General features: G+C 34.4%; 1 protein-coding gene across 2 annotated transcripts in view; it reads right to left on the bottom strand.

The window, feature by feature from the left end:
• Positions 1–20,345: 20,345 nt before the first annotated feature.
• Positions 20,346–22,723, bottom strand: part of LOC111509901 (odorant receptor 10-like) — a 15,769-nt gene continuing 13,391 nt past the window's right edge. Inside the window, exons 4-5 of one of the 2 annotated variants that reach the window (XM_074178796.1) lie at positions 20,847–21,002; positions 20,346–20,682 (exon numbers count right to left, since the gene is read on the bottom strand). In XM_074178796.1, the coding sequence (XP_074034897.1) occupies positions 20,620–20,682; positions 20,847–21,002 (219 nt within the window). In that variant the 3' untranslated portion in view covers positions 20,346–20,619. The remainder of the gene's footprint in view (positions 20,683–20,846; positions 21,003–22,723) is intronic. The other variant, XM_074178797.1, reaches the window with a different exon arrangement.

Raw genomic sequence — 22,723 nt, 5'->3', positions numbered from 1 at the left:
TATAGTTCAATCACATTCTTATTATTTTTGCTTTGTTTTCGTACACTATCGCTGATAATGTGATTCCTCTGTAATTGTCAAAAATTGCTTGGTCACCTTTTCATATATGTGGTCATTACCCTGGTATTTTTTCATTTTGCCATTGAAATAGGTCAAGCTATTACTTTCGGCCTCCACTAATTCTGCTGGTATTCCATTTCCTGCAGAGTTGTTTTTCAATTCTATCATTGCTACTTTCACCTCCGGCATAGGAGGTTTTCATTTGTAAATTAATTTCATACAAACGAACCACTGATAACTTCAAAATATTTTTTTCTGGAAAAGCGATAGAGGTTCTAAGGCAGTTAATTTTGAGCTCCACACCTCACTTCTGAAAAATCAGCTCGTGCGAATGATCCTGCTACTAGTTATTTTACTATTCACTCGGTATTAAGTTAGTAAGTTGTTTTGTTTCGTTCGACTTTACTCTTGCTATATTGTATTTTTCTAAAAGCAACAGATGATTATTATTGTTACTTATTACTGAAGTATTGAAGACATTCATAAATTCATTAGAAGTAACTGGTTATTTGAATATGTTAATCGTTTGAATGTAGTTTTAGAATGTTTCTTGTTCGATATTTGTTGGTACCTACCTGGTCATGACTTACAAAAAGGGATAGCAAATAATATTTACTGAATTTTATTCATTCACAAAACATCGTGAATTCGTACAAAACTTTCTGTTCATTATTTCGATATTGCAAAATAAAACGTTCGTGGTAATTCAATTGTTTTTTCGTAATATTTTCAGCCAGTGAGGCTAACTCAGGTTCAATAATACAAATCAATACAGTTGAAGTTAAAGTTGGATATGGATTTTTGGAATAATTATATTGTTTCTGAGGTTTATTTTTCATTCCCCTAATTCATTAAAACAATAATGAAATACGTGAAAGAGACTTTTCATCATATTACATGAGGATGAAACATCAACACATTTGCCACTTCCAGAAGTATGATGCATTTCAACTGGTCAACAATACAACATATATTTTATAGTATTCATGGTAACCAGTTGATACTGTTGATATGGAGAAAAATGATCATATTGTCGAACATCTCAATCTTTCTGCACAAATAATTTCAGTTCGACAAAAAACTCCTAATTATACAGTCAAGTTGTTACTCAATTGTACAATAGTTTATCGACATAGAACCCAGTCATATTGAATAACTTATAGTAATAAAGTGTATATATTCTGACTAAAACTTGAATTCAGTCATGAACTTTTTTGAAGTATGAAAAAACTCGAATCATGAACATTCGACTTTTCATAAAAACCTGACGAAATACTTTTAGAAGGTAACTGTAGCGCTAGGAATAATCTCTTAAATATAGTCTTATTGAACAGTGTCTTAGAATTAACAATAACTTCATTTATTTTTGTATTATTTTACGCTGTAGAATAATGAAATTGGTTGTAAAACAGACAATAATTCACAACAAACACAGAAGTGTTCAACATTCTTTGACGGAGAACTTGTGATAAATCTGCACAAATGCATTTATTGAAAAAATGTTAATCAACACTCTTGTGACTTGTTTCGAAAGATGAAAGAAACACCATATTTATGTACAGAGTGTCAATTTGAAAACTTGCCACCCTTAATATCTTCCTTCTAGTAAACAATATGAAGAAAAGCAGGTCGATTTTATAGGCAAGGGGGACACTTTCAAGGACTATTTGTAGCCCTCGTGGTTTACCCCGTAAGAGGGGTAAATGTTACCCTCAGAACTTTAAATGGCAATGGGAGTCAAGTGTCACATCATTTTGATTGGCGTTCAATCTTACTTCCAATGGTACCCTGAGTTATTATTTTTTGATGAGCATATGCGGAAAAATATCGTTGTAAACTTACACATGTAAGTAGAATTTGCCTGTTCTGAGATGCATTATTGTATTGACTCCTTTCAATGAAAATGGGACCGTTCCAACCCTTGAATGACAGGAATAAATGTATGACGTGTGGGGTTTTTCATTTGTTGGTTATTGTCCTTTAACAAAATGATATTAAATTTTCGAAAAAGGCATTTCAAATATGAAATACACCTGCCATCATCTCACAAACTGTTAGAAATGTTGTCCATTTTGCTTTAAGCAATAATAAAGTCTGTTTTCTGACTCCCCTCTAACATTATGGAAAACTTGACTGGTATGCTGCTGTAATTCGTCTTTTGAGTTCTTTAATCTCAGAAAGTTGTGTTTTATAAGCAAAGAATTCAGGATGTCGACGAAGAAAAAATCTAAGGATATTAAATCCGGTAATCTCGGAGACCATTTGACTGCTCCCTTTCTGCCAATCCATCTATCCGGAAATCTCTCGTTTAACCATTGTCGGACGGGAATAAAACAATGAGGTGGAGTACCGCCTGCTGGAAATGTTACAGATCCTCTTACAAAAGTTCGTTATCTCCTGCATTCATTTGAGTTTCTAGCTGGTGAGTTATAAGAAGATTGATAGTCTTTCCAAGTATTTCAAGGTATAGTCAAGGTATGCCAGAAATAATAGACCAATAATGGCATTTCCAAGAATACCAGATCAAACATAAACTTTTTGTGGGTGTGAAAATTTGTGGGTTTTCTTCACAACAATAGCGACAATTTTGTCTATCGACATTGCCATTCATAAAAAATTAACATCGCTCATCGCTGAAACAGATGTTTAACAGAAGATGAGAGATGGTTTTGACTCGATGAGACATGATTTCACAAAACTCTATTCTTCTATTATAATCATTCTCGTGAATCTGCATTTCATAAGGATTAAATTTATGCATTTCAATGCTTTTCTTACAGTCTCGCATGACATCTCCGTCTGTTCTGATAATGATCGTAAGCAGCTTGTGGGCTCTGCAGCAAATGTTCTTAAAATTTCAATTTGAACGGCTCCATTTAGTATTCTGGGGTTATTTCTTTTTCATTTGTCACTGAACCAGTTTCGTGAAACTTATTCACCAAATCAAGCACATACCGGTGACTTACATTACAATTTGGATGTCTTTCGTTGAAAAGACATGCCGCTCTTCGTGCGTACTTTCCAACTTCTCCATAAATTATAATCATTTCAATTGTGTCTTCGAAAATGTAAACCATGTTCACACTTTTATACACTTATTAAAATAATCACTAAACAGCCCAACAGCACAATACTACCACATCATTCAAATTTGCGAACCAATTTTTTGGTTGAAAACAGAAACTTCTGGAAACGAAGAATTTCGAATTCAACTCTGTTTAGGTTTTTTTAACACAACTGTATTATCATGTATGTTTTACTATCACACTATTTTTTATGTAAATTAATTAGAGCTAATTGCTAATGTTACCCCTAATGAAGGGTTGGAACGGTACCACCTAATATTCTTATCAGTTCTGGTCTAACCATGCATCTCAGTATGGGCCTACTGATAATTACCTTTACACATGAAAAAAATAATAAAGGGTACCATTGGAAGCAGAATTGAACCCCAATGAAAAGGATGTAGCACTTGACAACCCTTTCCATGTAATATTCTAAGGGTAACGCCTACTTACTAGGAGATTGAATCACAAGGGCTACAAGTAGTTTTTGGAAGTGTCACCCTTGACAATAAAATTGACCTGTATTTTTCGATTCCTCATATTGTTTACTGGAAGGAAGATATTGAGGGTGTGAATTTTCCAAATTGACACCCTGTATAGTCGAGATAGGAATCTCTGTTGAAAGATTTATTTGAAGTTTAGCGTGAAAATTGTATTAGACATTGTAATTCATACTTGCAATTCCTATTGTGAATGCATAACATTTTTTGTGAATATGTCGTAAATGATCTTATATTTTTAATTCAGTCGTTAGAGGGTTGCAACATACATTCAATCAGCTATTAATGTATTTTATATAATTTGAAATCTTCACAATTGACTCAGAGTATGCATGTATACCAAGACAAATTTTTTTCGTAGATTATAGTCCACAGTAATCATTTTGCTGAAATCGTGATTCTACGTCATTTTGGCTGCTCTGTACCTTCTTTGCAATTGATTTCGTATAAAATCCTTAAGGACAATTCTGTTCATGAGAAAATTGAATATGTGGCATATTTGACAGGGAGCTAGAAACTGCCCTTTTCAGTAGTTTTTTTTTGCAAGATGGCGTCAAATGCAGAGCAATGTGGCTAATGATAAGTTGAGTTTTTCACTCTCCAACAGTTGGGGTTAATCGCTTCTTACTCCTCTAGCGGCTATGTTACATATCGATATACAATGAAAATTATTTCTTCCGGAATGGTAGGTTTTAAAAAAGTCCACAGATTTACATTTCTCAAAGGTTAATGCGAATATGCATATGTTTCGGGATGATTCAAAAGCAAAATGAACATAAATCATAGGTATTCAGCAACAGTAGAAACTGTTACAAAACTCACAATAAATGAAACCCAATGGAATATATATCGAATGAAATCATATCCTTGCCATTATATATTCATTTTTCATGATGATAATCGAATTTTCAAATAAAATTCACTGTGTAATCCATTGTTATTAAATATTATCATGTGTTAATTTTCGTAACCTATCCATTCGATGAAATCATATTCAGAAGTTTCGCTGATTATTAATTGAATCAAAACAATTACATTGTCAAGTGGAGGTATCACACTAAAATATATCCACAGAATCAAATAGCTGTCCATTTGCCATCCAAGTGCCAATAAACTCAGTCATATTTTCCTGCCTAAATGATAAATATTCAGTCTTGAAAATGATTTGGTTCAAGCAATCATTTGACTTGGTGAAAACATTTTCTTTCCTCAGACCAGAAATTCCCAACCAAGTGGCATCATCAGCATTTTTGTTCTGATGAGAAAGAAAGGTTTTCAATAGATTTATTTCACGTCAGTGGTTCCGAATTCCACTCATCGAAATACGAAGTTATTGTTCTGAAAATAGTCTGCTTTGTGAAAAATACGAAGTGAATACTACTCGTATCATTATAGGTTACATTTCAGGTACTATTACGAAAATTGCTTGCTGTATATCCGTGTTCAAAAATCCTTTTTTTTGATGAGTTCTTGGAATTCGAAATGTTTTCTTTTTTGACATGATTCACTGAACCCCTCTCAATTTTCTTCCTCAGAAGATCCTGATGATGGTTATATCATCATTTTTGATGATGAGGGGATTCTTGAGGGGATTCTACTTCCGTTGAATTTCAACGTTATCTCACATTAGGTTATATTTACCAAATAATATACGTAGATAATTACATTTCTATGAGCTCTATATTACTAACAATCCGAGTTACTGAAAATATTGAATATTCGAACTAAGCATACTTCACGTTCTCTTTGATTGCTAAGTTCGAATTTTTGATTGTAATTTATCATTTAATAATGTCCACTAGTTTTAGCTAACTTCCAACTTGGTTCTCCATACCTCCACTCTCTATGATTTTGGGGTAAATAAGATACAGAATGCCAGCTATCATGTTGCAAATTCTGCATATAAGTATTCTCGAAAATTTTTCCAATTTTGGTCGTTTGGGACAATTTAACTTCTCCTTTTGGAGTTTCGTGGACATTTCTCTCACTTTTCACCCACCCTGTGAATTTTCCTGACATGTTTTCATTGATTTTATAGCAACCTAATGTAGGATACTCGTTAAATCTGAGTAGATATGATATGAGAGAGCTAGGACGGAAAAGGCCGTTGTCCCATGTAACATGTCATTTTTGTCACTAGATTTTTCAAAAAGTCACTAGATTCAATTGAAAAGTCACTAGAGTTTAATCCCTTTGACGATATACTGAAGGCAATCGAGTTTTATCGTACACTATCGTTACTTCAGATTCTAAAGTGACTCTTCGATAAAATCTGGTAACATTTTGGGAAATCTAGTGAAAAAAATGACATATTGAACATGCTTTTACTCAAGGAGATTTACATAGGAAAACGGCCATTTCTGTCCTAGCTCTCTCATAGCATATATAGGTACTAATCTAGTTGAATACAACTTTTAAAGTCTATTTCTCCGATAAATTCTCATTTTGAGAATGATTATCTGTGGCTACTGGATTGAAGGCATTTGAAATAAAACAAAATTGGCATTGTTCATTCAGAAACTATATATTAGATATTCAATCATCATGAAATCAATCGTATACATATAAGAGAGTCAAGCAATGAAATAATTTATGCTTCCGGCTCACAATCAACAAATATGCTTCAAGCAATGTTAGCATAGCAAGTTGAGAATGTGGATTTTCATTATTCACGTTTTGTATATTACAACATTCAACCTTTTTTCAATTATTTATATGTTTGTGCCACCACTGATACACTAAGGGTACTGATTCAATTCAATACTTTGGTCACTTTAAGATTTACTATTGGGTGTAGTCATCCTTTCGAATAGTTCTCTAATTTTTATTCTTTGGCAATAGTGAAAATGTTCAAATAGCCTTGGATATTGAAAATATGTTTGATTACCGGTAACAAATGAATCAATCGAAAGCAAATTTTTGCTTGGAACAACTGAAATATATAAAAACTGTTATGGATATACAATATAATATTACTGGAATTTTTTCCCAACACCAAATCGTTATTTTTAACACCTCGACACGTGTTTCGATCACCAAGTGATCATCTTCAAAGAGGAAGATTAAAACTCCAGTAATATTCATTACTACACCAAAGGTTCCAAACAGTGAATCATAAATGGATATACAAGATTATTTTAATCATTTCAGACGTGATCTTGTCTTCATCAGGAGCTCATGTTTTTGAGATGAATGAATAATGTTTCTGTCTATCAGGAAAGGCGAATTCATTTATACTATTGAATATGTTTGAAAATGTGTAGGAATTTATTGTAAAGTACGAATAAATCATATCATATCCTTGCCATCTCTGATATATTTTCTGAAAGCAGTTTTTGTAAAACTTTGTTCGATTTAAAAAAAATGTTTTGGAAAATGCTTATCACTTTTCACACCATTGATACAATTGACTCTTAAATTTTAAGCATTCCACAAAAGCTTTCAGAAAAAAATTGTGAAACTATTTATAATTCATAACCACTGTATACTCTCCAACATGAGTTAGTACCTGTCGTCCAATCAAATGATTAATTCAACTACTTCAAAGGAGTCAAACAAGTAATTTATGATTTACCGAATTATATTTGAAACAGGTCGATGAAATTGATGCTATTGCATAGTACTTTATTTCGAATGTTTCCATACTTTCTAGAAGGTTGAATTTCAAACATTCATTCTGGAAACGAAGAGTTTCGAATTCAACTTTGAACTCTAGTTCAACTCTGTTTAGGTTGAATAACTTTTTCTGAGATCAATTGCACTAACACCAAACTGATATTTTTGCACTCGACGCGCGTTTCGCCAACAAAGTTAGCATCCTCAGGAGGAGAAAATTGATACCTAGTCTAGTCTGGTTACTCCTTATATACTAAAATTTGTTACCTGAAGTTGTATACCTGAAGTACAATATGGAATTTCTCGGTAATTAACTACCTGCAAGTTCTTAGTAATTATTCTCTTCCTAACGGAAGATTAAAAAGCGGGCTAAACGGAATGGGTCCCTTATCGCCATTCATGCTGTTCTTACATTTTGCTATTTCTGGCCTCTCACATGCATCGAGTAGCCTAGTGTCATGCACATGCTTAATCAGTTTCAGATTGTTTTCACCAATTCTGTGGTCCTTGTCTACAGCATGTTGGGCGACACTGGATTTTTCTATCCTTCCGTATTTCATGTGTGCACAATGCTCCTTGAAGCAGGTTTTAATCGCTCGTCGGCTCTGGCCGATGTATTTGCTGTTGCAATCTTGACAACTGATTTCGTAAATCCCCGACCTTTCTGTGTTTTCTAGTCTATCTTTTGGATCACCAAGGAGCTGTTGCAATTTATAAGAAGTTTTATATGCAACTTCCATATTTACTTTATCGAATATCTGTTGAAGCCCTCTCGTGTATTGGGGTTCATATGGGATTACTATAAACTTGTTATTACTTTTCTCTCTTTGAAAAGTCGAAGATTCACGAAGTGCTTCCCTAAACTTCCATTTTTAAATTATCTTGTCAACTATATTTGGGTTAAAACCGTTTGCTTCAGCTACATACCAAATCACTCTCTTTTCATAGTCGTACTTATTTTTCTTTAAAGGAAAAATTACTAACCAGTGTATCAGAAATTGCAGTGCAGCCATTTTGTGTTGTGTTGTGTGTGGCACGTCGAGTGCAAAAATATCAGTTTGGTGTTAGGGCAATTGATCTCGAAAAAAGTTATTCAACTTTCATACCATAGGTTCCAATCTCATCGTTATTCTGTTTAGGTTCTTTTATGCATGGTATGGATGTTCTTTCACTATCACTTATGTGTAACATAGAATATAATTCACAAGACAATTCATGTAAACTCATCATGTATTTGACACATATGCCATTTTTTCAAAAATCTGCCGTTTTTGTGAGAACGCAAAAATACCCATGCTTGGTTGACCCAAATGAGTTAACATTTTGTTATTTACATCATCGGCTCTTTGAATCGTGGTAATTTCGTTGAATTGGAAGTGATTCAGGGACAAACACATCGTCAGCAAGTCATTGACGAAACGAAACATCACAGACGGACAAAATGTACAGAAAAAGGTTTAATTTTTGATACTTCCTGATGGAAAATCCAATAGTGTTGTACCACACGTTACCTAGAGGTGATACCAGCATTTTTTTCCAAATAACTCGTGATAGCACTTCGAATTTCATAAGGGCTCATCGATATATTAGGGAGGCGTCAATATTATTGACATGTGGGGTATATTGTTAGTAATTTCGAAGTGAAGTCTGCCTTACACTTTGTTGTTGATCGATATTATTGAGTCAATAATATTGATTCAATAATAATGACCGGGGAGCCTAAGAGCAACCTTAAAGCAACTTCAGTTGAAAGATCAGAAAAGACAATTCAGAAGCTTAGTAATTTCAAATTATTATTCAATTTGAAGATTCAATAACAATTCATGAATGAACTATAAGAGATCTCATTTCCAGGTTATTTTCATTTTGATTTCATTCCATGTTTGGATTACGTTTTCATGGACGGATATTTTAGAGAATTCATTGGACAGAAGAATAAACAATCTTATAGTGGAACAACTAGACTGATAGAATGTGTGTTTATCGCAGAATTAGTTCCAAATCAACGAAATATTCCATTCATCCTGTAACTGTTTTATGAAGGAAAGTTCATTGTTGGCAAAAATGTCCATGAATGACTTCATGGGATAAAAAATACACAGAAACTGGCTGGTGGAATATTTTTTTCTATTGGTGCAGGTAAGCCAATGACATTCTATCATGTTTCACTGAAACAGATAGACAACTGAGTGAGTTCTTGGATTTCATAAATTCTCCTCAGCTTTCTATCACATTCACAAAATATTCTCTGGGCTTGATTTTCACGATTTTCAAGATTTTTTCACCTATTCATATCAATTCAAAGCAACAAGTTTCATTGCTATGATCTAGAAACCTGTAAATATTTCTTTGTCCGATGTGAAATTCAATGAAAAACAATATAATAAATCAAATCACGATCAACAATGGGGTTATGATGGCAATCTTGTAGATTCTTCACTGTCCAGAAAACTATACAGCCGAAACATGATTGAAATTTGCCGATTATAAAAGATGAAAATGAACTCATTTGGGTCAATTTTACGGAATGAAGATCAAAAACCAGTTTCATTTCAAGCATACCACTTAACTTGAACATATATCAAAAACAAAGGCGTTAGAGAAGATGAAAGAACATAAAAACAGTTTTCAGAATAAGGTCAAGCTAGAGTTGCATTCAGAATATGCATAAAAAATATAAAAACAGTTTTCAAAATAAAAAAATGAATTCAATTCATGAAACTCACGTTCTCACAGAGAAACATGAGCTCGATCGCCCAAACTTCGCATTTGCAGAAAAAAGGTTCAGAATTTAATTTTCTTGAAAATATGCAGTTCATTGAATTTCAAAATTTTCTAATATCTGATAAACGACCAATTGATTTGGGTAATTCAGCTCTGCTTTATGTATTTTCATCAGAAAATCAATCTAGTATTTCAGGTAGTTGGATCAATCAATTATCTGATTGAAATCAGGTAATAACTAATGTCGAATTGGATGAATTGATTGTAAATTATCAGTACTTTATCATTTTCTCTCAAGAAAACTCTTGTGAAATGCGAAACACGTGTTGCGATTTTTGTAAAACATTCACAATGACAATTTCACAGTAAATTGTATCAGTAGTGTTCATATCAATTTCCATCAAATACCGGCCAATTCTATCCAATCATATCATTCTTCGACATATCTTGATAAATCAAGGTCATTTTTCAACTATGTGCTGAGAAATATACATTCATATCCAGTATGATTGAAAATTCAAATCGAAACTGAAGTGAATCTACTCCAAATTTCGAACTATCAAAAATTGTTCCCCTCGGGTGGGGAAAACAATATCATCCAAATATTCATTCGACACAATGAATGAAAACGACTTATGTTTATGTTGTTTCTGGTTTTTCAAAACTAAAAGAGAATTCATCCAAAATTCTTCAACTACTAGCAATCTCAGTGTGATAAACACATATTTTTACGTTTTTATGTTACCAACTCCATCATGAATATTTTCAACAACTCATTATCTGGATAAAAATTCCACTTTTGAGTGTCTTATTTTGCTTTATATTTCAAAGATTCGTATCCATATAAAATGACTATTTTCCAATCTCTGTTATATAAATCCGGACTAGACAAATACTCAAATTTTGAGTAGGATTACTTTGGACCTACATCTAAAAACTTTCAAATGGATATTTTGAAATGTTGAATTGTTAGAATACTTCATGTGTGATATGAATGTCAATAAAGTATCATAAAAAAATTACATATTTCAAAAAATAAAATAAAATGTACAACAAAAAGTTCAGTAGATCAGATTGTGAAGCAGTTTGGTGAAAAGGAATGATTTTTGTGTATTTGTTCAGATTGAAAAATATCTGACGTATATGGTTACTATTTCTTATCAAGTAACGGGCCAGTGTAGTCGTGAAAAGTAACTGGGAAACTTCTTTGATTTCAATGGAAATAAATGTGAATTGATGTATAATTGAATATGTATTTCTCAGCTTATCATCGAATCTAGTCAATTTTCAAAAAAAAAGTTTTACGTTAGACAATAAAGTACCATAGAATTAAGGACCTGTATTCACGTGTTAACAACCTCACCAGAAATATTCTATATAGATTGTGTTGTTAACTTGTTACATAAAGACAATAATGAAAAAGTTGATTTCAGCAGTTACGAGCTGTCTTTATCCAGCTAAATAAATTGTGAAAGTTATTTGTAAATAGCTCTGTTATTAGGTGGAATTAAAGCATCAGTGTTATTTTATTCGTTTCATTTGATAATAATCAGTAACACCCTGAGAGAGTAAATGAGGAAGTTAATCATTCCAAGTGTGTTTACCAAATTTTTTAAACTGAAATATGTTCACATCATCCTGAAAGTGTCTAATGATTTCACTGAAATTGATCAGTATACAAACTGAATATTATTATTATGGGTGAATGTATATGGTACAGTGCCTCAATCTTATTATTTTGAATAAATAAATACCAAAAATCAGGATGGAAACATTTTCAAAAATGATTAGTGTTTTCTAAACAATAACTTTTTTTTGGAGGTGATTGACAATATCATCAGTTCGGACTTCCATTGTCTAATATAATATAAATTGATTTGATAATCCTGAAAAAAATCAAAAAGATTAACCGAAAATAACAATTTTATTAAACAAAAAACTGAAATTACAAAGAAATAACATGCAAGCAACAACCAAACAAATAAAATTGAAATATTAATAAAAGCTGAAAATAAAATTGAAAAATTAAAAATATATTATCAACAAAAAATGAAATAAAAAACAAAAATCAAAAGATTTCAAACTGAGTTATGTCACAACGTTTCGATTGTTAGTATCCACAATCGTCTTCGGATGATAACTGGACTTATTCCTCCGAGATCTGACTATTTATAGGCCATTCGAGTGCTTACACGTATCCCCTCTTTCCGCTTCATTAGTTTTGGCGGGAGATGTTCGTTTGGCGGGAGTTGGTCGTTTTTCGCTTGATTAGAGGTTTCCATATGTTACGTATCTCTACGCTAGCTTGACTAAATACGTTGTTGGACAACATATACGCGGCTTCTTTGAATTTTCTCCTAAACCACTGTTCCTCTTTGTGGATGATTTCATTAAGTGAGCTCAAGCTGAAATCATCCACAAAGAGGAACACTGGTTCAGGAGAAAATTCAAAGAATCCCGCCAAAACTAATGAAGTGGAAAGAGGGTATAGGTGGAAGCACTCGAATGACCTACGAAGTCAGATCTCGAAGGAATAAGTCCAGTTATCACCCGAAGACGGTGATAACTGGATACTAACAATCGAAACGTTGTGACATAACTTGGTTTGAAATCTTTTAATTTCAATTTTTTAAATTTTTTGTTGATGATATTTTTAATTTTTCAATTTTCTCTCCAGCTTTTATCAATATTTCAATTTTTATTTGTTTGGTTGTTGCTTGTATGTTATTTCTTTGTAATTTCACTTTTTTGTTTAATAAAATTGTTATTTTCGGTTAATCTTTGTTTTTTTTCAGGGTTATCGAATCAATGTTTATTATATTAAACTGATGAAATACACCACGAAACATTGTCAACCACCTTCGAACAAACGTGATTGACAATGTTTCATGATGAATTTCATCACTTTGGACTTCCATTGTCTGATATTGTATAAAATGATTTGAAATCCCTGCAAGTACTAATAAAAAATTCAAAAATGAATAGCAGAAAATGATGATAGTATTAAGCGAAAAAACCTGAAATGGAATAATAGTGAAATAGAATACATGTAAAAATTGAACAATCGAACAATAAAATGAAAATTGAAAGTTGAGAGATTTCAAGCCAAGTTACTTCACGACGTTTCGATTGTTAGCATCCACAATTGTCTTCGGGTGATGACTGGACTAATTCCTCTGAGATGGCCATGTTTCGCTTGATTATGGGTTTTCCATATATTGCGTATCTCTAGGCTAGCTAGGCTGATAACTTTGTTGGACAACATGTATACCGCTTCTTTGAATTTCCTCCTGAATCAATGTTTCTCCCTGTGTATGATCTCAGCTACGGAGAATGTTTTTCGATCTGGAGCAGGTTTTGATGTTGTACTCGGATCCAATTCTTTTTATCCTTTTCGATAATACTCTAAAGTAGGAAAGTGGTTGTGATGGCTTCTCTTCCTTGCGAGGCTCCTGCTGTCTTTCAGCCAAAGTCTGTGCCACCATCGCTTTGTAGTAGTCATTCCCGAGACTCTCCTTCATATTACAGAGCCTGAAAGTACGATCTATTAGAGTCTTGATGATTACTCTTTTAGTCGATTGGTGGAGATTGGATTCGTGGTTCACATACTGTTCCGTGTGAGTGGGTTTTCGATATACAAATGTTTCCCAATAAGTGTCGGTCCTCTCCGCACAATACGTCTGAGAATGACAATTCGTTGAGGACATCCTTCTCCAACATCCTTCTCCAACGCTGTTGATGTGTTTCAGGAAGGCGTCTAGTTCAGTATTTCCATGTTAACATAATCTAACTTGGGCTTCTTGTGGACTTCTTTGATGGCCAGAGTTTCAAACCACCCCATATATATGTTGGCTATGACTGGTGAAAATGGCGATCCCACTGGCAGTCCCTCATCTTGTGTAAAGAATTCGTCCTTCAGTTGGAAATACAGTTTCGTATACCTAGTAGTTCCATAAATACTTCCATTGGTGAATTAGTTCTATCTCCTAGGTCCCAGTCTTCGACTAGCATCCTCTGTATGACTCCACGTTGAAACTGATCAGTTGATCTTCCTGTGTGACTTTAATTGTCCCTAGTAGTTCGACAAAATGTCTTGAATTCTTCACAAAAGAGGATGTTTTTCCTTGTAATGGTTGTATCACGGAGAGTAAAAATTCAGACAAGTTTTGAGTAGTCGAATCTCTGGAGATAATAATCAGTCTGAGCGGAACGTCCTTATTGTGGATTTTGGGTAGTCCATACAAGTGAGTCCTTTCTAAAGAACCTCTTCGATCTTCTGTTCGTAGAGAACATCCCATATAATATCAGACAATGGAAGTCCGAACTAGTGAAATTCACTAAAGCATGAAGATTTGTAAACTCCTCCAAGATATTGGAATTGGCCCAAATGAATGCATCATGTGTGTTTCCTGGGTATCGTGCAAAAAATTAATGCCTGAAACTTTCAGAGGAAAGAAGTTTCCCACAATTTAATGATGATGGAGAAGTACAACGCCAAAAGGTTTTTGCCAAAAAACATTAAAAGATTATAACAGTTTCGTAAGGGCTACATGAACAACAATACTAATATACAAAAATCAACTCATGAGCCGGCTCAAATGATTAGAACTACTGCAACTCTTTGCAGAAATATGGTGTAGATATCTTCACGCCAATTATTCAAGCTTTTTATGATGGGATGTTGAAAAAGAAAATGAGAAGTGTGAACGATGATGTTCAAGGAAGAAGAATGAACTAGGAAGACATTGAAATAAACAACTCAAAGAGGCAGTAGAGAAATGTAGAAGAATTGATGAATTCTTATTCATTTAATCGATCACATTTTTGAAAAATGAAAGTCAGTTTTGAAATAAAACAATTTTATCTTTGATTTTGTCTACAAGTACAACAAAAGTTAATAAGTTTATGTGTAGGCAATTGAGTAATATTAAAAATAAATCACTTGCGGCCATATATCCTCTCGTATGATTTCAGCAGCTGATTTCACCACGCGTAGTCTTTCTGCTTGATGATCTGAGCTTCTACTGTCATACCATGGGCTGTGAAAATTTTGTGACCTGTGTTATTAAAACAAACAGTCGTGTATTTGAAGTGTCTCTCAATGATAAAAATGTCCTCCCCGTACATACTTTGCAAACAAGCGAGTTTTGACTGTTCGTAGTTGAGGTCGTTCTCCTTCTATCTGGTCCATGAGTTGAACTAGAGAGAACTGACACTCCTCAGAATTTCCTTTCAGAAATGAATAAATCTTTTTCATGGCCTTATCCACTGAGGGATGCTGACGATTCTGGACTTTCCTATTGGAGGTGCCTGGTAGAGCTTTGTTTGGCAAAACCGATGATATCTGGCATCAAGGGCTACCAAATAAATGTTCTCAGATATATGCTCTTTTATTATAAGGACCCATTCATCAACACATTTCTAACCTGCTTTCAAGATTGTTGCACTGAGAGACAACTTTTCCGCAGTAATGACATTGTTCGTTTTTCTGGCTTCTTCTTCTTTTCTGCCACAAGAGACTCTTCAGTTATTTTGTCTCCACTTAGACAACAGTGTTCTCCGAAATTGAACTGCTCAGATACTGATCTCGTGGCCCTTGATGGCGTAATATTTGATTTTCCAGTGCTAACAGCTGATTTGATCAACTTCTGATTGTTGTATTATATATATATGACAAACACTGTGCACATATATCTCATTCACGCCCTTCAATAAATGACATTTCATTGCAGCTGACCTTATGGTACAAACACGCAAAATATAGCTACCTCCGGCTTTCCATATTGAGCTAACAATTCCTGATGATTTCGATTAAATCGTGTCCCTTTAACGCACCTCATGAATGAGGCGGAGGCAGGAGTTTTGAATCTTTTGCAACATTTCCTTATTCCAAATTATGAGTCACACATCTGCGTAGTTAGAAGATGAGAGAACGAGACTATTGCAGAGAGTCATTTCTGTTGTTTTTCAATTTCCGAAAATCAACTTGAGTGACAGATATGCTTCCCGGACCAATCTATTCACATAGAATTCAAATCAGAGACTGTCTATAGTGACGCCTGAATTTTTTGCTTTCTTTATGGACTCCAAATCATTTGAGTTAGCTTGTAACAGGGTGGCCCTAGAAATAATCGGCCTGATCTAGAGATGGCGGTAGTTGTTTGAAAAATATCACTGTTTTGAAAAGAACATAATCTTTAAAGCATGGGCAAATTTCGAATATGCAGTTGGTTACCTCGTTCACAGGCAGATGGGGTGACGACAAACCTGTTGTTTGTTGTAGTCTTCAGCTTAGTTCGAGGAATGATACTCCGACGGAATTCGATTTTCAATTATCGAAAATCATCGACTTTATATTGATGATATACACTACCTTGCACTGACGAGTGGCCAAACAGCCCGAAACCGGTCTGCAAGTGTGTTCCAATAATTGAAAATCTATTGCGGCAGTTGTATCGCCAACAGCATATGCAGGAATAACTTCAGTGAAGAATCCTGCACTGACACCTGTCGGATATACTCCAACGCCCTTCGTGGTATCAGCCAGGGGAGTGGTTGTTTTCTTATAGGTGTTGGTCCATTAACCTACTGTGTAGGGTGTTGAGACTGGCCTGAACGAATTATTCTTCTAGATGATTTGGTTTGAAGCATGTGTTTTAAATTCGAAGACACTGCGTTGTTTGGTATTTGTTTGGCAGCCACCAATAGGTGAATTCATTTTTTAAGGACAAAGCACTACAGGAAAATGTCTGAGGCGCTCTGATAGCGGGGCCTGTGATCATAAAGAGAATATTATGAGTTAATTCAGTGAAGGAAATAATCAGAAATGAGCTTCTAATTATCGTTAAATTATTTGGGAATTTCTACATCTACCTATTGAAGCTTAACTGTGAAAATTGATCACACTGCTTTCGAAGGAGTAGTATTAGTTTGCGAAGAGGCTAAACAATCAATGCCGTGAAACTGTCAGATAATACACGTTACAGGACTATAATAATATGGTCCTTTTCTCAGGACAAGAGGAAATGAAAGAAACTGAAGGTTTCAAAGTTTCGAGTATAGGAGCTTTCTAGCTCGTTTCTCCTACATTTATTTTCTGAAACGAATTTTAGCAGCGCTGTCAACAGATGCAGATTTCTCCGCATCAAATTTTGAATATCAAGGCAGGTCCGAAAAAGCTGTAGAGTTTGTGCCGATCGCACGAAGGCCGGTCTTTTTTAAATCTGATCATTTGGTATACTTACTTATATTCTCTCTCATTGTGTGGTTCCAGTTTAATCTTAATTGAAATGCTTTTCACTCACTATTCTCTTCTCGATAGATTGACAAAAGGTCTCTTATTTGTTTGTGTTTTCTTAACTTCATATTACTCTACTAGGATGGTATTTTTCTCAGTCCAAGAGAAAATGAAAGTCCAAAGTTTCAAATATAAAGTATAATAAGTAGAATACGACTTTATGAACAAAATAATAAAAAAACAACGTGTAAAATCTTATATAAAAAATGTTGAATTGCAATAAAACAAGAGAAAATAGAACAAATAATTCGCCGCAAATGTTTATTGTGCTATTCACTATTTAATTCAAACTCTGAAACAACTATAAACATACCAACTCGGTACAAAATACTTTTAGTTTTACTTTTACTTCAGGGAGAGTGGTGTATAACTTCAAATTTTCACCATTTTTTTTTTGTAATTGTACTCTAGCTTAACTATCAGCACTAGGAACCCCACAATATGTAATCTCTTTGTAAATAGGAAGTGGACTCAGATAAAATATTATGTGAACTCTCTCTAAATATCAACTGGTTAGTAGAAAAAAATAACAAACACTTACATAACGCCTCTTTGTGTGGTTCGTGGTCAACCATAGGTTTCGTTGACCCGGTGTGTCTTCTACACCAACACTTTTAATTTAAACTCCCCTGTACCCCATACCGGCTTAAGATTTCACTATCGTTTTTACTTAAATTTCGCCACACGTGCTTACAAACAAAATATCTCCCCTATTTTGCCCACCTCCCTCAGCCTCAAAGGCTGAGGGAGGTGGCTGAGACCTCCGATCTCGTCTCGCCGAGATCCGGTGACCGACCTTTTCTGTCTCTCTCGTAAGAAACTCCCAAGCCCTCGCGTCAGCTACGCTATCCACAAAAACCTCATATCAGCGTTTTTTCAACCTTCCCAAGTGTATGATCATCGGCAGGATGCAATACACTTATTTGTTCAGTCTAAGTAAATTTTAACATGACCACAACGACCCTCGAAGGTCCGACAGTCATAAAGTAATTCAGCGCTTTTTCAACTGGAAAAATATCGACACCGAAGAAACAGGTGATCGACCTCGATCTCAATTAATAAAATAATATTTTATGTTACTCTCGCAATGGCCGTTATTACAGGACCAAAAATACTCTTACCTATTTTCATAGTTCTAAAAACAACCACTTAATCTCTTGAAGATGCCAATTTGGTTGGTGAAACGCTTGTCAAGAAGAGTATTGACGTTCTGTTGATTGAGAAAAGGGCATGTTTTTGAATTTATTTCATGCCAGAGGTTACAGATCAACCTTTTACTATTCTAATAAAATTGTATGAAGATAGTCTGGCGATGGAAAATGGTTGGTGGCAGCAAAGGCGTCAAATATATTTAGTGGACCGCAATGACACACGCCACATGTTCTCTACCGAAGTGACTTGAGTGTATATCGGACGACACATTCAGGAGGATTGCTTTAAATCATTCGCTTTGACTAACAGTATGCTCGCTGAAAACCAGAGCCCAAACAGAGTATGCTTATCAAACTGGCGAATCGCTATTTTCAGCATAGATAATCATCTGATCTCTCAATAATGAAGAAATGGTTTTGGCCATATTTCTCGATATCGACAATGACAATGCACTTTCCAATAGAATAGAATGAAATGCATGAGTGGCCTATACCTAGGCATGCTCGTGAGCAGAATAGCAATCACAACTCTCGTGAGTGAGGCCATCAGGTTCAGAGACAGCCTTCATGGCGAAGTGTTATCCCCTCTTCTGTGATCAGAACAGCAAGCAAGACTTTTCGAAATGAGGCCATCCGGAGCAGAGTCACCAGGGCTACCTTTAGTGTGGCGTACTATTCCCGTTCTGTGGTTATTCCTGATTGATAGTCTGCTTGACGTCCTTATCCAATTAATATTGTCATGCTGGCAATAACCACATGAAGAAGAATCGCTTATAATACCCACCAAGGACCCCAAACCCCGGCATAACTGTAATAGTCTCTTTTTCATTTCAAAGGAATATGGATGATTCAACTTCAGTTTTCCTCGGTGATGGGGTTATTTTACTAGAGGAAGAGATTAGATGGATAACAAGCAGAATTATGCGTAATACCAATTGCAGGGAATAGGCTTATGAGAAGCGTAGAAAAATACTGGCTAACATCGAAAGTCGCAGCATTTTGGAAATAACCTCCTACTCAATACTGTCAACTATACACTTCCTTTATAACAGTCCGGTTCACGAGCAGAGAGGAGAATATTCTGCGAGAGGAGGAAATAGTGCGAGCAGAGAGTGATTGGTTTACAGATTAATGAGAAAATTCTTAAGTTCTGCAGATACATACTCTAGCAGACTCAGAACAGAGATACCAACCTACCTGTTAGCGAATGCGACGTATTTGCGCGTTGAGAGATTGGTAGGAAGCAACCTCATCCATAAATCAATAGAAATAATTTCAGACTGACAAGCGGCCTTGGAAACTCTTGGCTCTCACCGGGTTACCTCTGATTCGATGGAAAAGATCTCATTTGATAGAAATATCCAATAAATTGTCTCCGGTCTTTATTCTTGGCTATACTGACCTGAAAAGTAAGGAATCAGCTGACGGACCAGAACCTGTCCCCTGAACTTTAGGGAGAGTTTCATACTTCGGATAAAATCTACCAGCATTGGCCCTTCCCCAAAAGAGGTTTTTTTGTTTTCTTCAGAGAATGTTACCGACCAATTATAAGACCTCAGCAAATATTTTGTCCTGAAGGCCTACTAACAGGTTACTGTCACCTGAATTATCATATGAAGAGTTTTCGATTTTCATGTTTTCCGCCTCTGTCTGGAAAATGATGGAACAGCAGAGCATATATTTTATTGTGCCCCTTCTAACCGAATCAAGTTTCATCAAGGAACTGGACTTATTCGGTCTAGATTGAATAGGTATGATCCACAATGATCCTTCGGATATTTCAGTAGATAATCGAATATACCCATTCACTTTGTACTCACCTTAACTAGACGTATCAATTAGACTGTATAACAAATTATCAAATGTACAAGACAAAAATATCCAACTATAAAGTAAATTTTATTATGAGAATATGCATTCTCAAGTATACAGAACTGAAGATATGTTTTGTGATCAACTCATTACAAGAGAGGCATGATGTTGAAAAAATTCATATGCTCCTTGTGAAATAGCTGTCATTTTCAATTGTTGAAGAAATAATTAGAAAAAAATGAGGAATTGAGTTATAATGCCACAATAATATATTTGCTTATATAACTAAATTTGTGTCGTATTTTGTGGAAGTGCAGTTAACAAGTGGATGTATATAAATACAATTGAGGATTATTCCCGACTGTGGTGGTCTTTTCGATTGAGAATGGTGATATCTAATCATCTTTCATATTTAGATTATTCAAAACAGCATAGTACGAAAACGAAGACCGAACGATCTGTAAACAGAAAAAAAAAGTTATTTCACTGAAAATAAAATAGTAATGATAGAAAATCATGTTCTTATTATATGATGTGTGTTGACAAAAATTTAAAAATGCTGAGTCCTCCACATCATTATTATTATATTTTCCCCGCTCTCGACTAACCTTGTGTTACTTACCGATGTGAATGTTTCGACAGATATGTTGAAGAATCCTATTGCCTTGAATCGTATAGGTTGTTGAGTCCTGTGCATGAAGTAAATTATCTCCTTCTTTACGGATTCTGAAGCATCCATCCAGGGACACGAATATATCGCTAGGGGTATATTTTCACTCTGAGAAAATCAACATTTTCAGTATATTTCAATCAAATATTCCAAGACATTATGTACAGTTCACTGTCAGAATATATTTTTCAAGTTCTGGACTGGAAGTACTGATGACCTAATCATCTGATGAATTCAAAGTGATTACTGACATTTTTTAATAAAAACAATGTTTTACTTCAAAAGAAATAAGAAAAATTTGAATCAAATTATTGATGTGTTACTTATTACCATAAATAATACAACTCGAAATCCTTGCTCGATAGAATCCTTGAAGTTACTTCAATTTTCCTGTTGCTACATCAATTACACTTGAATGAACTGGTCACAACTCGAACGAAGGCTTGCGATATTATCACTGGCAAAATAATATTTTATTGTACTTGGAAAATACTACAATTTTCCGAGACGGGTTTTCATCAAACGGACTGCTTGTAACTAATTTCGTTTTCATAAACATAAACAAACCTACTCGAATTTCCTCAAACAGACAAAAATTAGTCAGAGTCACCTGTTTTGTTGTGTGATGTTTTATATCTTTTGTTTGAAGGTGATTGACAATGTTTCATGATGAATTTCACTAGTTCGGACTTCCATTGTCTACTATATAAAATGATTTGAAATCTCTGAAACAATTAAAAAAGAAGAATTGAAAATGAATAGCTGAAAATAACAATTATATTAACCAAAATAAACCTGAAATGAAATAAAAGTGAAATAAAATACAAGTAAAAATAGAACACTTGAATAGATAAAAATAAAGAAATGAAAAAAGGAAATAAAAATAAAAAGTGGAGAGATTCCAAGTCACGTTAGTTCACGACGTTTCGATTGTTAGTATCTACAATCATCTTCGGGTGATGACTGGACTGATTCCTCCGAAAGATGACTATGTATAGGTCGTTCGAGTACTTTCACTTATCCCCGCTTTCCATTTTCCGCTTCACTGGTTCCGTGGAAGATGACCGTTTTGGCGGGAGTTGGCCATAGTTGTACAACGGTACTCCTCCATATTATTGATGATATTGTACGAGCTACGGACAAAGATGAGTGTACTGTTTTGGTCATGTTAGATTTCAGCAGAGCTTTTGATACTTTCAACCATAATTTATTGCTTGAAATTCTACTTTATATAGGACTGTCGAATAATGCTAAGAATCTCATGGCATCATACCTTAGGGGTCGTAAACAAATGGTTTTAGTTGATGGGCTATCCTCCAATTATATGGATTTGAAATGTGGAGTACCCCAGGGTTCCATTTTGGGGCCATTGCTTTTTGCTATATATACTTCCTGCCTAGTGAAAACTCTTCAGATTTGTAATGTACACCTTTATGCGGATGATACTCAAATTCATTATAGTTTTCACCCCAGTACGGCAGTGGAGTCATGTGACCTTATAAATGAGGAACTTAATAAGTTCATTGAAGTTGCAGAGGATCACTGTCTTAGTATTAATTGCAGTAAATCTAATGTTATTCTTTTTGGCAACAAAAACAAAAGAGATGAGATTTCTGATAATGTAAATATTTTAATAAAAAATGAAGTACTTCAAAACGTAAGTGAAGCCAAAAGTTTAGGTATAACATTGGACTCCAATTGAAAATTTGAAAAATACATGAATCAGCTTATTCAACGTGCATACTTCACTCTTAAAACTATATATGGCAATAGATATTTCCTTCCTTTTCAAATTAAATCAAATTTATGTGAGTCATTAATAATGTCCG

This window comes from Leptinotarsa decemlineata, unplaced genomic scaffold (genome assembly GCF_025532065.1).
Source record: "Leptinotarsa decemlineata unplaced genomic scaffold, Ldec_3_MD MMD2_tig00004307_RagTag_RagTag, whole genome shotgun sequence".
Taxonomy (NCBI): Eukaryota; Metazoa; Arthropoda; class Insecta; order Coleoptera; family Chrysomelidae; genus Leptinotarsa; species Leptinotarsa decemlineata.
The sequence above is the reverse complement of the archived record's forward strand: the minus strand, read 5'-3'. Positions and strand labels throughout refer to the sequence as shown.